The 15,285-nt window shown below is 38.1% G+C and overlaps 1 protein-coding gene across 1 annotated transcript; it reads left to right on the forward strand.

Annotated features, from left to right (window-relative positions):
* The first annotated feature begins 21 nt into the window (after window positions 1–21).
* Window positions 22–14,651, forward strand: spcs3 (signal peptidase complex subunit 3). The gene is made up of 5 exons (XM_003221642.4): window positions 22–164; window positions 7,323–7,396; window positions 9,337–9,413; window positions 12,958–13,073; window positions 14,243–14,651. The coding sequence occupies exons 1-5, from the start codon at window positions 22–24 to the stop codon at window positions 14,373–14,375; spliced, it is 543 nt and encodes a 180-aa protein (XP_003221690.1). The 3' UTR covers window positions 14,376–14,651.
* The last annotated feature ends 634 nt before the right edge of the window (window positions 14,652–15,285 follow it).

The raw sequence follows: 15,285 nt of genomic DNA on the forward strand, positions 1-15,285 counted from the left end.
GAGAAGCAACCGGCGGGGAACATGAACACTGTGCTGACCCGCGCCAATTCGCTCTTCGCCTTCTCGCTGAGCGTGATGGCGGCGCTCACCTTCGGCTGCTTCATCACGACGGCCTTCAAAGAGCGCACGGTGCCCGTCAACATCGCCGTCTCCCGGGTCATGCTGTGAGTCCAGGCAAGGGGAAAGAGATGGGCGTTTTCCGTGGGCCACGAGCCTGAGGGCAGGGAGGGAGGCGTATTCATGACCCTCTTCAGTCCTCTGAAGGCACCAGCTCGCTTCCAATCTTCCACACTGATATGAAAGCAGTTTGACACCACTTTAACTGCCATGACTGAAAGCTATGGAATCCTGGGAGTTGTAGTCTTAGCCTTCCCTGCCAAAGAGTGCTGACGCCTCATTGAACCACAACTCCCAGGATGTCATTAGCAGTCAGACTGCCTTCATTCATTGTGTCAGGTAGAGTATCCTATATCCCAGCATGGGCAAACTTCGGCCCTCCAGGTGTTTTGCACTTCAACTCCCACAATTTCTAACAGAAGCCGCCAAGCTTTGAATCTGCAAGACCATTAAATGCTAATCAATCTGGCCATTTGCAACATTCACACATTTTTTCATGTCTGGAATTCCCATGTTTTCTGAGTGTTGTTCTTTTATTACTGTCCTGAGTTTAGAGTTTTTTAAATACTGGTAGCCATACTTCAGGAAATAATGCCCTACTGCTCACTGGAGGGAAGGATATTAGAGGCAAAGATGAAGTACTTTGGCCACATCATGAGAAGACGGGAAAGCTTAGAGTACATAAAGATGCTGGGGGGAAAGGAAGGAAAGAGGAAGAGGGGCCGACCAAATGCAAGGTGGATGGATGGTATCCTGGAAGTGACTGGTGGCGTGGGCTGGTCCATGAGGTCATGAAGAGTCAGAATATATTTTCTTTTAATTTAATCTTTTTAAAATATAAGAGTTCACCATAACATTCAAACAACAACTATAGACTAAAAATAGTGGATAACATGTAGAAATAGCAAAGACTAAATTATTTAATTTAATACTGATAGTTGACCTTGAAGGAGCTGGGGGTGGCAACAGCCAACAGGGAGCTCTGGCGTGGACTGGTCCATGAGGTAACAAAGAGTCAGAAGTGACTGAACGAATAAAATAAAACAAGCTAGATTGACAGTAAATAAAGAACAACTCTCTGAAAAGAGAATTCCAGACATGAAACAATCAGGGCCAGCTAACACCTCCCAACAAAGAATTCCCCCAGACAGGAATCAGCCAGGCTTTGAAGCTGCAAGGCCATTAAATGCTAATCAAGGTGGCCATTTGCAACATTCACACTTGCCTCAAACAGACTTCTTTCTCCCACCCTGGAATTTCCACAGATGTATAAAACCCACATGCCTAGTTTCCAACGAAAAGTAGTATTTTTTTCAGAAAATTGAGGGCAAGAGCAGCACTAATAAATGGGCAGATATCATAAAACATATTAAATCATAGAATCAGTTGAAAGAGACCTCATGGACCATCCAGTCCAACACTCTGCCAAGAAGCAGAAAAATCGCATTCAAAGCACCCCCAACAGATGGCTCTTCAGCCTCTGTTTAAAAGCCTCCAGAGAAGGAGTTTCAACCACACTCCAAGGCAGAGCTGCTGAACAGCTCTCACAGTTAAGTTCTTCCTAATGTTCAGGTGGAATCTCCTTTCCTGTAGTTTGAAGCCATTATTCTGTGTCTTAGTCTCCAGGGCAGCAGAAAACAAGCTTGCTCCCTCCTCCCTATGACTTCCCTTCACATATTTATACATGGCCATCATGTCCCCTCTCAGCTTTCTCTTCTGCAGGCTAAACATGCCCAGCTCTTTAAGCCGCTCCTCATAGGGCTTGTTCTCAAGACCCATGATCATTTTCGTTGCCCTCCTCTGGACACATTCCAGCTTGTTAACATCTCCCTTAAATTGGGGTGCCCATTGAAGTAGCCAAGCAACATTAGCCTTGGGCTGGAAAGAGCAGGGAAAAATGGGAATTTAAAAATGGTTTGAATCTTTTGCAGATGGTATGCTCCAGGATTATGCTTTTGAAAGGAGGATGAAATACACAACAATTGGGACGTGAAATGGGGACGTGAAATGGGGAACGCTGATACCTAGAATAAAAGGAAAAAGATACTTGTATTGCTTTTAATATGTTGTAATCTACTTTGGGTCCCTTTGTGGGAGAAAAGTGGGATGCAAATATAGATTTATTATAATATAAAATGTAAAGAATTAAATCACACTCTCTTCATGATTGATCAATTCAAATAATACTCGAAGATACAACTGTTTCCTATGGCAGGGCGAAGGGGGAGTTGTAGTTTGGTGAAGCAGCAGCACTCTTTGGCAAACAATGCTCAAACTACAATTCTGCAGTCTCCATCAGGCACCTTCAAGCTGTTTTGGCCTCCAACTCCCAGAAGCCCTAACCAGCTTGTCAAATGGTCAACCAATTACCTGGTCTAGATGCACCCATGTTTCATATATACATCATGCACATAGCCTGAAGGTCGTTTTATACACATTATTTTAATAGATTTGTCATGGGGCAAAGTTAGGGTACACTGAACTATCAGGAAGCAAGGGTGACATTGTCTCAGGCACCCACATGAATGGTTTTGGATTTTGCAACTCCACATAAGGGTCACTGAACTTGTATAAGCAGTCCCCAAGTTATAAACATCCGACTTTACAAGCAACTCATAGTTAAGAACAGGGGTAAGACAACAGGAAGTGAGAGAAATCTTCCCCTCAAAAGGGAAATTCACTCCTGGAAGAGTTTTCATGGGTGGAAAGGTGTCTCCACTGAAGCTTAATCATAAATTCTTGTTTCCACAACAAGCCAATTTTTTCAAAATCCAATTCTGTCGGGGACAGAAAGTGAGGTGAAATCTTCTGAACAGGTACACAGAGAGAAAAACAAACACAACAGGGGTGTTAACAATTCCTTATTCTACCCAAAGCTACATATATGTATATATTTGGCTGGAGGTACACTTTAAAAATATACCTGTTCCAACTTACAAATTCAACTTAAGAACAAATCTACAAACCTATCTTGTTCGTAACTTGGGGACTCCCTGTACTTGGGTGGGAGGCCAGTAAATTATCAGGTCCTGTAGGCTATATTTTAGAGAAAGGAACTTGCAAAACCACTGCACTTTGTTTAAGAAAACCCTTTGAAATTTATGTGATCCTGATAATTCTACAGGCAAATTTAAAGACACATGGCCACAAGGTTACTGTATTGCAATATTGTAGCTGTTTTTTTTTAATATATGTCGTATGTTGAATTCAAAAGCAGAATATAGCATTAAGTGCCTCACACACAGTTCTTTCAAAAAATATTGACCAATTTAGTTCAAGTCACAGTTGACAGAATAGAAACCTCAAAGCAAGTTGCATATGCAATTTCTGAGGTCAGTTTTGCACAATGCCAAATTCTTATCAGTCATTGAATCAGAGTTGAAAGAGACCACAAGGGCCATCCAGCATACTTTTTAAAAGAAAAGTTTTTATGACTCTCCGGTTTTCAGGTCTGTGACAGTCTTAATCTATGTAATTTGTTTCAGACTAGCATAATGAGTTTCTTTAGAGATAGGACCCAAGTCTAAGCTCAAAACTCATGTATGGCACAGTCTTCTCAGAGCAGCTGGTGATAAATGGCACAATTAACAGTAGGGTTTGGTACCTTTTGTAGAAAGAGCCTAAGTATCATAATCTCTCACACACATACATTCACACTATTTTCCCATATATGTTGAAATTACATGGCTCACAAGGGCTTGGATTTAAAATTGGATTGCTTTTTAAAAATATATATTTTGCATATTGCTCTTTTGAACTGTTTTTGTTACTTCTCTGCTACTGAAGTTCTATTATCAATCCAAAAGTATAAACCTTTCCTTCCTGCCCTCTCATTTCATTTTTCTGTGAGCCAATGAGCAAACAACACGAACTCTACAGTGTTCTACAGAGGGCTGTAGTCTGCCCTCTAGCAGGCTCCCTTAGGAGTGTGCATGGAAAGGCAACTCAGCCATTGGGCCGAATGAATGTCAGAGAGCTCTTTCACAAGCAGTTTATTGCCAAGCATGTGCTCCTTTCAATGACATGTTATTTTGTAGCAGAGCTTCCCTTTTTTCTTTGTTTTTCATTGACAAAACCAAGTCTCTTTTCAGAGTGATTATGAGTGAGCCTCATTCTACAGAGGCTACAGTGACTATTACAGATGCCATTAGAATCATTTGTGCATCTTGCAGAGCTTTAAGTTGGAACATCTCATTTGAATGTGTTAAATTACGAGTTTGATGCACCATACTCAATTAACACATGCTAAATTAACTGCTCTCTGTGAATTAAGTTATGATAATGCATGCTCTTAATAGCTTCTCATATATTGTGTCATATGCGTAAGATCAGTTGCCAACATGTCATTGTATTGTAATTGTTGCAACTCCAGACAGTAAATAAATAAAAATAATGTAGCCACATATTATAGGTGTCACCGCTGACATTACTTTGGCACACTTTTGTCAAACGCTTTATGTAGCTTCTTAATTTTTCTATTTGCCAGCATGTAAATTATGTTCTATTTATTATATTGTGAATGCAAGGTAGTTTGATCAGTCTACAAAATGTAAGAGAGTATTTGATACCTAACTTAGCAAGGAAATGTGTCCCAATTGTTTGTGCTATACAATAGGCCCTCAATATTGATTCAAGGGCTTCTCGTGGATTCGTAAGTCTATGGATGCTCAAATCCCGTTGTATGCGGTTGTGTAGTAAAATGGTCTATCTTATATAAAAAAGACAAAAATCAAGATCTCGTTTGGATTTTTTAAAAAAATATTTCAAAGCCATGTATAATGGAGTCCTTGGATGCAGAATCTGTGGAAACAGAGGGCCAATGGCATCTGTGGCTTTTGATGAATCATGGTACCCTTCTGGGATGCCTTACTAGGATGGGACTTGGGAAACACTGTTTTTGGACTCCTGTTTGATTGCTTGACCTTTTGCCTATGGAGTACCTCAGGATTTCATTTTGTCCACAAAACCATGAAAAACTGGAAGGGGATCTAGAATTTTGAGTGCCAATGGAAGTCAACTCTGTTTTTCCTTTCCTCCATACCCCAAAGATGTGTTTCCTTGCTAAACCAATATCATTTCCTTGCTGAACCAATATGTTTTGTGAAACTTAATGCAACAAGTTTAATCTAAATAAGGTCTATTGTGAAGGTTTTTTTTTATTTTTTAGAAACTGCAAGTCGCTTCTGGTGTAAGAGAATTGGCTGTCTGTAAGGATGTTGCCCAGGGAAGGCCCGGATGTTTTGATGTTTTATCATCCTGTGGGAGGCTTCCCTCATGTCCCTGCATGGGAAGCTGGTGCTGACAGAGGGGAGCTTACCCCGCTCTCCCCGGATTCGAACCGCAGACCAGTTGGTCAGCAGTCTTGCCAGCACAAGGGTTTTGCACCACCAGGGTCTCCATGAAGATTAATGCAAATAGGGCAGAGGCAGTCTTGGTCAACCAAAAGGCAGATCAGGGGATCAAAATTCAGCCTACACTGGATGGAGTTAAAACTCTCCCTGGAGACAAGTGTTTGCAATTTAGATGTATAGTATCACTTCCTTATCCATAGATTCAATGTCCACAGTTTCACTTACCAACACTTTGAAAAATATTTCCTTTAGTATTGTTTGTTCGTATCTCTAGTGCAATTCTGTTTTGTTTTTCTAGCACAACCATAGTACAGAATAACACTGGAGAACATAGAGAGACCAACAATTGAAAGTTCTATGGACCTCTCTGGGTCCTTCAGTGCTATGCTATGCTTCCTTGTTTAGTCAAAATATAAAGTTCGGTATTGTCTGTGGTTTCATGTAGCCATGCATAGTCTTGTACATATCTTCTATGGATATGAGGGTTGTCATGTATTTCTTAATTGACTGATGGGTCTGGGAGCCAGGTTTCTTTGGTGTCTGAACTGGCTCATTGGTTTCCAATTCATTTCCAGGCACAATTCAAGGTGCTGGCTATTATGTTGAAAGCTTCTTGGTCACATCCACACTGTACAAAGTCTTCTTAGAGTCCAGTATCTTTAGAGAAGGTTCTCTCCATTCTGTCACTTCCATTTGTAGGTTTATTGGGAACACAGTTTTCTATTGTCTTAGGGGTTGCTCTCAGGTTGGAAATCACTCCCTAGGGGAGCCAGGATGGCTTCCTTTTTGCTGTCTTTCCACCAGCAAATGAAACTTTTTCTGACACAATTTTAGGAAAGAAGTGAATTCTAGAGTTGTGTTGTTCTGTTGACTTATATCTTTTGTATTTTAAGAATTTATTTAAAATGTTTTTAATCCTGTAGATAGCCGAACTGTATTTTAATAACGATTGTTTTTGCTTATTGGTATTCATTTTGATTTTTCTAACCTGATTTGAGCCTCAGTTTTGAAAAAAAGGCAGGATATAAATTATTAAGAAGAATAAAAACATTTGTATTGTTTTCTTCAATTTTTGCTTTGTAAATGTGTTCTGGAGGGGAACGGACACTATTTGCAGGAACTGGGGAAAATTAAATTCGATCTCTTCACTAGTCATGGACTACAGGTAGTTAAGCGACGGAGGAGAGGGCTTCCATAAATATCATAGGATTCAACCACAAGGAATTAAAAGACACACAGGCCAACTGCTCAAACTTACATATTTTTGCCACCAAATATTATTCAAATTTTGAGATATGTTCTAATACTTTGAGCAAACTTTGTCACATGTTTGGTTTTATTCTTTTTTGTAATAAAATAACTCAAATACTATTTATGTCTTCAAATTAATGCCTTCAGTTCATCTCTATATTAAGATGAAATTGGAAAGGGGGCAGTGTTCCTCTTTACCTTTTTTATGGTAAAGAGAATATTTATAGTTGTATCCTTATACATAATGGATTTATAATTAAATGTTCTGACTTGAAATTTGAACTTCTGGCAAGGCTGTATATATCTGGTGATTAATAATATGCAATAACTACAGTACGGTTTAAAATAATTTCAAATTATTGAGTTGCTAATTCAAAGTCTGTGTATTTTTATTCTGAAAGTACTATAGAGAAAGCTGATATTATAAAGTATACCCATTATTGTTTGATGTATATTCTCTTACAAGGGATGAACAGTAATATTGCCTGTGTGTTCCTCATTATTCTGTACTCTGAATAAAGATATCCTTACCTTGAAGATTTATGTGTGAAATGGTGCTAAACTACAAAGAAAACTGAATATATTTCTTTTTCTTTCTACCAGAAAAAACGTAGAAGATTTCACTGGCCCAGGAGAAAGAAGTGACCTTGGAATCATTACTTTTGACATTACTGCTGATATCCTTTATAGTAAATGCTAGCTGCCTGCTGAAATATATTTCTTACTTTTAAATCCAGGTCAATAGAAGACTGGAAAGATGAAATGTCTTTAAAGTTAGTTGTAACAAAATGTAAGAACAGAGAATGCATGATATATTTGCTGAAAGTGTTAAAACCTGTGTTAGATTAGAAGTTGAGGATTTTTAAAGCATTAATGATACTTAACCTTTTTGATTTTGGCAAATGTAACATTTCTGAATCTCTTAGCCTTGACTGAATGGATTATGGACTTATACAGTTCCTCTGCCTCCTGTATTATATTTCCTTTCCTCTCAATTCTGTGGTGTCACATAACATCTGCACAGAGAATATCTAGGCACCGTTATCTTTAACCCATCCTAATAAAACACTTTCAAAACCTGCCTTCATACTTTGGTTCAAAACCAATTAATGGTCTCTTTGAAGCACTTGTTTTACATGTTTATGAAGGGCCTCATACCAGTGTTAATCAGAGAAAAGAATTTATTAATATACTGTTAATCCTTTTATCTCAGCCGCCTCTTTGTTGTCACTTAGCATTCTCCGTTCTTAGTCCTATAGAACATTCTCTTCTTTCTTTATTCTCTCATCTTTTGCTTTCAGTCCTGGTTTTTCTCTGATGCTAATTCTTTTTTTACCCACTTTCTAAGTGTGCATTACTTCTACTTCTTGCTGGGCTTGAATACAAACCCATACAGACATTCACTCCCTATTTCTACATTTGAGTAGAAATAAATATTAGGATTGGTTGGCTATGAGAGGACAAACTGACACCAACTTTACCATACCTCTCTGAATCCAGAAATCAGATGAGAATTCATCCCTATTCACTTTTGTCAAGTATCTCCATGTTGGCAGATGTTTCTGTACTATTTTGAAGTCCACCTGGTTTTTTGTTATGTAGGTCTATTTCAAGTGATGGTACTAGTCTGGCGGTACTTTTGACTTTAAACTGCAAGCTTAATGACCTAGACCCAATAGGTCCTTCTGTCATGACAGGACCAGAAAATGCCCAGAGACCAATAATCCTTATATTCTGCTTAAAATTATAGTACACAAAACCCAGGAAAATGTGGGATTTCAATCTCCAAAATGTCAGTATCTTACAGATAAAATAATCAAAGTCACATAGTACCTATCAGACACCCAATATCAATCTCTAGTATCCATTTGCTGTTACAATTCTCGTGTTTTAATTGCGTATTACATTGTGTATGAATCAAAATTGTTGCCATTATAACATTTGTAAACTTAAATATTGTTTACTTTTAAAGGATTTGCTTTTTGAAGACTTCAGATTTAGATATGGGTTACGCTCCTTCTACACAGCTGTATAAAATCCAGATTATCTGCTTTGAACTGGTTTATATAACAGTCTAGACCAGTGGTTCTCAGCCTGGGAGTTCCCAGATGTTTTGGCCTTCAACTCCCAGAAATCCTAACAGCTGGTAAACTGGGTGAGATTTCTGGGAGTTGTAGGCCAAAACACCTGGCGACCCACAGGTTGAGAACCACTGGTTTAGACTAAAATAATCCAGTTCAAAGCAGATTATGTGGATGATCTGCTTTGATAATTTGGATTATATGGCAATGTACAAAGGGCCTTAGACTCATGTTTGGAAAAGAATATTCTGCTTTTCAGCAAAACAACACTTAACAGTTGCAATATGTACAAAGTTCAAGATTCAGAAATTAAATTACATGAATCCTTTGCACTAAAGAGATCAAGAATTTAGATTTGAAAAATATAAGGTGTTATATAATAAAAAGAGATGACTTTCAGGTTCCCAAGTGCCTTTTAAAGAGAAGTGCTTTTTCTCAAATGCTTTTTAAAGAGAGCATGGGTTGTTTACAGATATTAAACAAAACTTTGAAAAGAAACAAAATTTCATATGGTGTGTGTTCCTTAACCTCCCCACATCTGCATAGCATATTCGACTGGAATGTGAAACAATTATTTCTGTATTTATCAGCAGAATATTCAACAAAAAACAATGTAAGTATGAATTTGGAAGTGAATAAATAAGGATTTGTACTTGCATTACATTTGTTTTATCTCAGAACAGCAGAGTACTCCCATATGTAGTAGGGATATAATAATCCTTGTTTCAGTACAAGAAGGGGAGGAAAAAGTACTCTTGTGGCACTGCTCAGACAACTAATTTATTCCAGAAAAAGCTTTTGAGAGCCAAATATTACTTTTTGAGTGCAGAGTGCAGACTTGTTGGACAAACACATAAGGAAAAGTATTTTTGAGACATTATTAGAAGAGCAAAACATGATAGCATGGTAATGGATTACAAATAAAAGTCTTAGTTCATGTTGGTTAGAATTGTTCAAATTATATGGCTGGATAAGAAGTATATATCATAAAAATGAAGGGGTGACAGATATAGATATTACTGATGATCATTCAGTGTCTAGATAGCTGGTATGTAGAAGCCAGTCCTAGTGCACTTCTCTTTGTTAACTTTTAAGATAATTGAGATTGGGCATTAAAGTTAATTGAGTTGTAAGCCCATCCTGAGTCCCCTTTGGGGTGAGAAGGGTGGGGTACAAATGTGGGAAATAATAATAATAATAATAATTTATTTAGGAAGGAATTGTCCAGATTTTGTCTTAAATCATGGAACAGAATGAAAACATATTTTCCCAAGAAAGTTGAATCTGTAGATGGCAGATACCTTTCTAGGAGAAGCTACACAACTGAAAAAAATCACATTATTACATGTAGTGTGTGCAGAAGCAGGTATCTCTGTTCATCTCGAAATAGATTGCAGTGTGTGGATGTGCCCCAATTCACAACTCCCTTTCCAGTCTTTTCATGGGATTCCTTTAAACCACTGATGCAATCTTGTCTTCAGTGACAGTGTCCTGAGACACTGAAATGTTCTGATACTGTGTATATGTGACCATTTCTATTTCAAAGTGTGACAATTTATTCTCTTGTATAGAGACTGCCCTCTTTGTCCCATGTAGAGTGCAGAGGGGCAGAAGATGATGTAAATGATATTGGATGAGGAACAAATAAATATGTCCCTGACTTTATTTATTTATTTACTACATTTACCCCAAAGGGGACTCAGAGCGGCTTACAAATTAAATTTACATACAATATTATATTATTAGCATAACACAATACTGGCATTAAATTACTATATTGTACTATATCAATATATTGTAATATTATTAGTAATATTACATGTAATCTATATTTATAAAAGAGTGATGGCATCAGGGCAGCGGACAAAACAACTAAACTACAGGCTCCCCAACCTCGAAATTTGACAACACAACCCATCATCCATGGCTCTAGGTTGATACAACAAAAAGAAAAGAAAAATAAAGTCCTAATTACAGGGAGAGGAGTAATTGTTTTTATCCAGTTGCTGCCAGTTAGAAGGCTAAGCTCCGCCCACTCGGTCTCCTAGCCACCTACTCAGCCCAGGGGACAGGCACAGTTAGTCCTCACTTAGGCCTCTTCCACAGATTATCAGATTTTAACTGAATTATATGGCAGTGTAGAAAATGGAGATGAGCCCCAACCCCAGAGTCAGACATGACTGGACTTAATGTCAGGGGAAATCCTTTACCCTTTACCTTAACTACCACCAATTCCTCAATACTTTATTTCCCAGACCACCATACTTCGCCACAGCAACGCGTGGCCGGGCACAGCTAGTATATAATATATAATTAGTATTTTTATATTGTATTAATTAGTATTATATTGTATTACAATATAATATTATCAATATTATATGTATATACAATATATTATTATATATTATTGTAAATTATATTGTATATATATAATTAGCATAGCATGTTACTGGGGGGAGGGGCCTCCAGCTGATGGTAAAGGAGACAAGATGGAACTGCCTTCCCGGCTCCCTCTTAGCTCTTGTACCAGAGCGTCAGTTGGAGATGGTGGGAGGCTTTGCAGGTGACATTGTTATGATTTTTGATGCTGTTGACAAACAATATGTGAGGCGGTGTTTGTAGCAGGGTCTTTCTCATTCTTATGTGGTTTGGTATAGTGAATAGTTTCAGACTGAGGTTCTCTTTGTAAGCTAGTATACATCTGCCACCAGAAAGCCTTGCTGTCCAGAATGGCTTATAGCTAATTGATGAACAGTAGTTCAGTGGCAGATGTTCTCTCATTATGTCAGAAGGATGACAACTATTGTTCGGTTCTATCAGATGTTGTCATTCTGTGGGTTTATCTTGCAGTAGATTTTCTGTGTATATCAGTGTTACCTGTCATATCCATGAATTTTGAGTCCATGTTTCATAAGTCTGAGCAGACGCAATTCTTTCTGAGAATTCTTTCTGAGTCCAATGGACTTTGAATATATAGATATACTAGCTTGGGTACCCGGTGATGCCTGGGTTATTTTAAAAGGGCCTTGTTTGTTTTTGGATGTTAGGAGATCCGTCATTGGTGGGGTTCAGAGGGCTCATGGAATACAGGTGAACTATAACTCCCAGAGTTAAAGGTCAATCACCCCCCTCCCCCAAAGTCCACCATGTTGAATTTGTGTGCCAAGTTAGGTCGAGATCCACCATCAGATGGGTTCAGTGTTCTCGGAATATGGGTGAACTATAACTCCTGGATGTCAAGGTCAATAACCCCCAAATGTGGCCATGTTGGATCTGTGTGCCAAGTTAGTTCCAGGTCCATCATTGGTGTGGTTCAGAGTGCTCTTAGATTTCAGGTGAACTATACATCCCAGTCCATACAACTCCTATAAATCATGGTGAATTCTTCCCAAACTTCTCCAGTCTGTTCAGTTGCTGATCAATTCCTCTGTTTGCTGTGTGCTATAGGAAAGGATAGAAAAGGTTAAGGGACAGGCAGTGGGCGAGGTCATGCAAATGGAGAGAGAAAGGAACACTGGGATGGGCTCGCTGTAATCTGCGATGTCCTGGGAAAGAGTAACTTGGTGGCTCCTCAGCACTGGGAATTATAGCCTGTTTGTGGAGGCTGGAGGCTGTCTGTGTGAACGGACACCCGTGCCACCCACACATACAGATTTTCACTTTTATTATGTGTGTGTGTGTGTACGTGTGTATTTAAAATCATGAAATCTGGTGCTTCTCATTTATCACCACACTAGCATGTTTTGCATTTCTTCTCCCCATGTGTAGAAGTGTTTCCTAATCAGGCTGCATTCTATTCCTTAAAAAGTGTGTGTGTGTGTGTGTGTGTGTGTGTGTGTGTGTGTGTGTGTGTGTTTTACAAGCAGCTTAAAACTAAACCTTTTTTAAAAAATAAAATTGATTCACCTTGTCATATTTAAAATAGCTAAACCATGTGGCACACAGGCTTGATCTGCAAATATATGTTCCTGTTTAGGCACTGGTGGAAGAGGTGTGCCTTGGCTCAGTTCGCTCCAGAATGCTTAATTATTCAAATCCTCAAGCATCTATATTCATATGTTCAATTCTTTTGATCAGTGTATGCGTATTTGTGTGTGTGTGTTTTGTTTTAACAAATGGATGCTGAATTTAACTTGGTGAACTAACTGTAATTGTAGGCTTTGAACCAGGTTGTCCTCTGGGACAGAATCATTTTGAGAGGAGATAGTCCAAAGTTGCTTTTGAAAGATATGAAATCAAAATATTTCTTCTTTGATGATGGAAATGGTCTCAAGTGAGTAAAACTTCATTCAGTATTATTTTGTAGCCATATTATATCTGTGATCGCATTCAGTTCAATAGATGATAAAGTTCTTTAACAAGAAGAGAGTAGAGTTCCAAGAATACATTCATGTTGACATATCTGTCCTTGAAGAACAATATTATACAGCACTGTCAGCACTAATTTTGCAAACAGCCTTAGATTATGTAGTTTACTATATGCAGAATTTACAACCACTTTTATGAGTTCAGTTTGACTCCTATATCCATGGAATTGATACCCGTGGGATGGTTTCATTTATCCACATCTGCCAAAATATGTCTTCTCTAGGCCTTTTCTAGGTCATCTTAGGACTCTGTGATATTGTTGGGCTAGAAGTTTCTTGTTTTAATAGGGTTCACTATTTCCACAGGTTTGCCTGTCCATGCAGTGTCTGGAGATATGAAGATCATATTGTATTTTGCCTTTGTCAGTAGGAAATTACAAAAAGGTTTACATAGTGGGGCTGTGGTGGTACAGTGGGTTAAACCGCTAAGCTACAGAACTTGCTGACCGGAAGGTCAATAGTTTGATGGGGTGAGCTCCCATTGCTAGCCCCAACTTTTCCAACCTAGCAGTTGCATAAAAAACATGCAGATGTGAGTAGATCAATAGGTACCGCTCCGGTGGGAAGGTAACGGCACTCCATGCAGTCATGCCGGCCACATGACCTAGGAGGCATCTACGGACAACGCCAGCTCTTCGGCTTAAAAATGGTGATGAGCACCAATCCCCATAGTTGGACTCTACTAGACTTAATGTCAAGGGGAAACCTTTACCTTACATAGCTTAAAATTGTAGCCCCTCTCCTGTTCATAAATGTGAATTAAAATGAAATAAAACCAGTGTCATGAAGCATAAGATGCTCGGGAGGGTAAAAAAGCAAGATACATTGAGAACAGTTGCAGTGGAATTGGAGTGGTTAGAAAAGAAAAATGATGACAAGGGATTATGCCTTCTGTGTGACCCTTTTTGAAATGAAGCACACTATGAACCTTATTGAGATAGTCTGTGGATATGAAAAATTGATCATCTGCGTGTGGCTGATGGAGTATATTGAAAATCAGATTAATGATTTCTTAATGCATAAGTTTGTATCATAGCAGCCATTTTTCCCTACTAATGTTATTTTCAAATTGCAGGGGCAACAGAAATGTCACTTTGACTCTTTCCTGGAATGTCGTACCAAATGCTGGCATCCTACCTCTTGTGACAGGAGCAGGACATGTATCTGTTCCATTTCCAGATACTTACAAAACAGCAAAAAACTATTAAATTATTATGCTGAACCTTGAGTAACATATTTTTATACTTGTACATTACAAATTTTATCTCCCATCCAGTGCAATTGAAAGGTACTGTACTAAATTTCTTTAGGTTAAACCGGGGGAAGGGAAAATTTGGTTGGGTTTGTTTTAATTTTTGAAAAAAAATAAATTGAAATCTCAAGGAAAGAGGATGAATGGCTTAAATTTTGGACAAAAGGTTTTTGTGTTGGTTACTGGGACAAGAAATACCTTTCTTATAAATAAACAATTTTGAAACCAGAAAGTAGTTTGAGTGTATTGAGAATTCATTCGTACCCCTTAAGTCCCCTAATTATATGTAGCGGTTAAAAATATACATTTCTTGAGATTTCAGAACTCATGCTATGGTGTGAAATATAAGATCTTTATCAACTTAAATAATATAATGTGTCTTTTTTGTATAGATGGCATCTTCCAATAAAGACAATATAAACAAGATTTAAGATATTAATAAAACACTATTATAATTGATCTTTTAAAAGTATACACACAGTAATGCTACTGGGGAAAATACAAGAAGTAGGGTTCTCTTTGTGGCTGTGTGTTCCACTAATGGTTTCTAAAGTGCTAACTGAACAATTACCATAACAAATGCCTAAGATACTTTTGTAATCAGCCTGGAAAACACTTGATGTGTGTATAGGAATGAAATATTACAAGGGTGAGTCAAAAATCGGCACTGTAGAATTTATTTTAATCAACTTCCAGAAAAGACAAATATTTACATCATTCCTCAACACAATCCCCTTCTTCTCAATACACTTTGTCCATCAGTCAACAAGTTTTCATACTTCCTTATTAAAAAACATTTTAGACTGCTACCCAAGCCACAAATACATCACTGTCTTCACCTCTTCATCAGACATGAATCTTCATTG

The sequence above is a fragment of the Anolis carolinensis genome, chromosome 5 (genome assembly GCF_035594765.1).
Source record: "Anolis carolinensis isolate JA03-04 chromosome 5, rAnoCar3.1.pri, whole genome shotgun sequence".
In the NCBI taxonomy this organism is placed as follows: Eukaryota; Metazoa; Chordata; class Lepidosauria; order Squamata; family Dactyloidae; genus Anolis; species Anolis carolinensis.

What these genes read in the sequence shown, in the direction of transcription:
- spcs3 (XM_003221642.4), top strand. Translation starts at nt 22, where the DNA reads ATGAACACTGTGCTGACCCGCGCCAATTCGCTCTTCGCCTTCTCGCTG. An exon ending in TACTTTTGACATTACTGCTG is followed by an intron (nt 7,397 to 9,336) that starts ATATCCTTTATA and finishes TAACCTCCCCAC; the next exon opens with ATCTGCATAGCATATTCGAC. An exon ending in GATGATGGAAATGGTCTCAA is followed by an intron (nt 13,074 to 14,242) that starts GTGAGTAAAACT and finishes TTCAAATTGCAG; the next exon opens with GGGCAACAGAAATGTCACTT.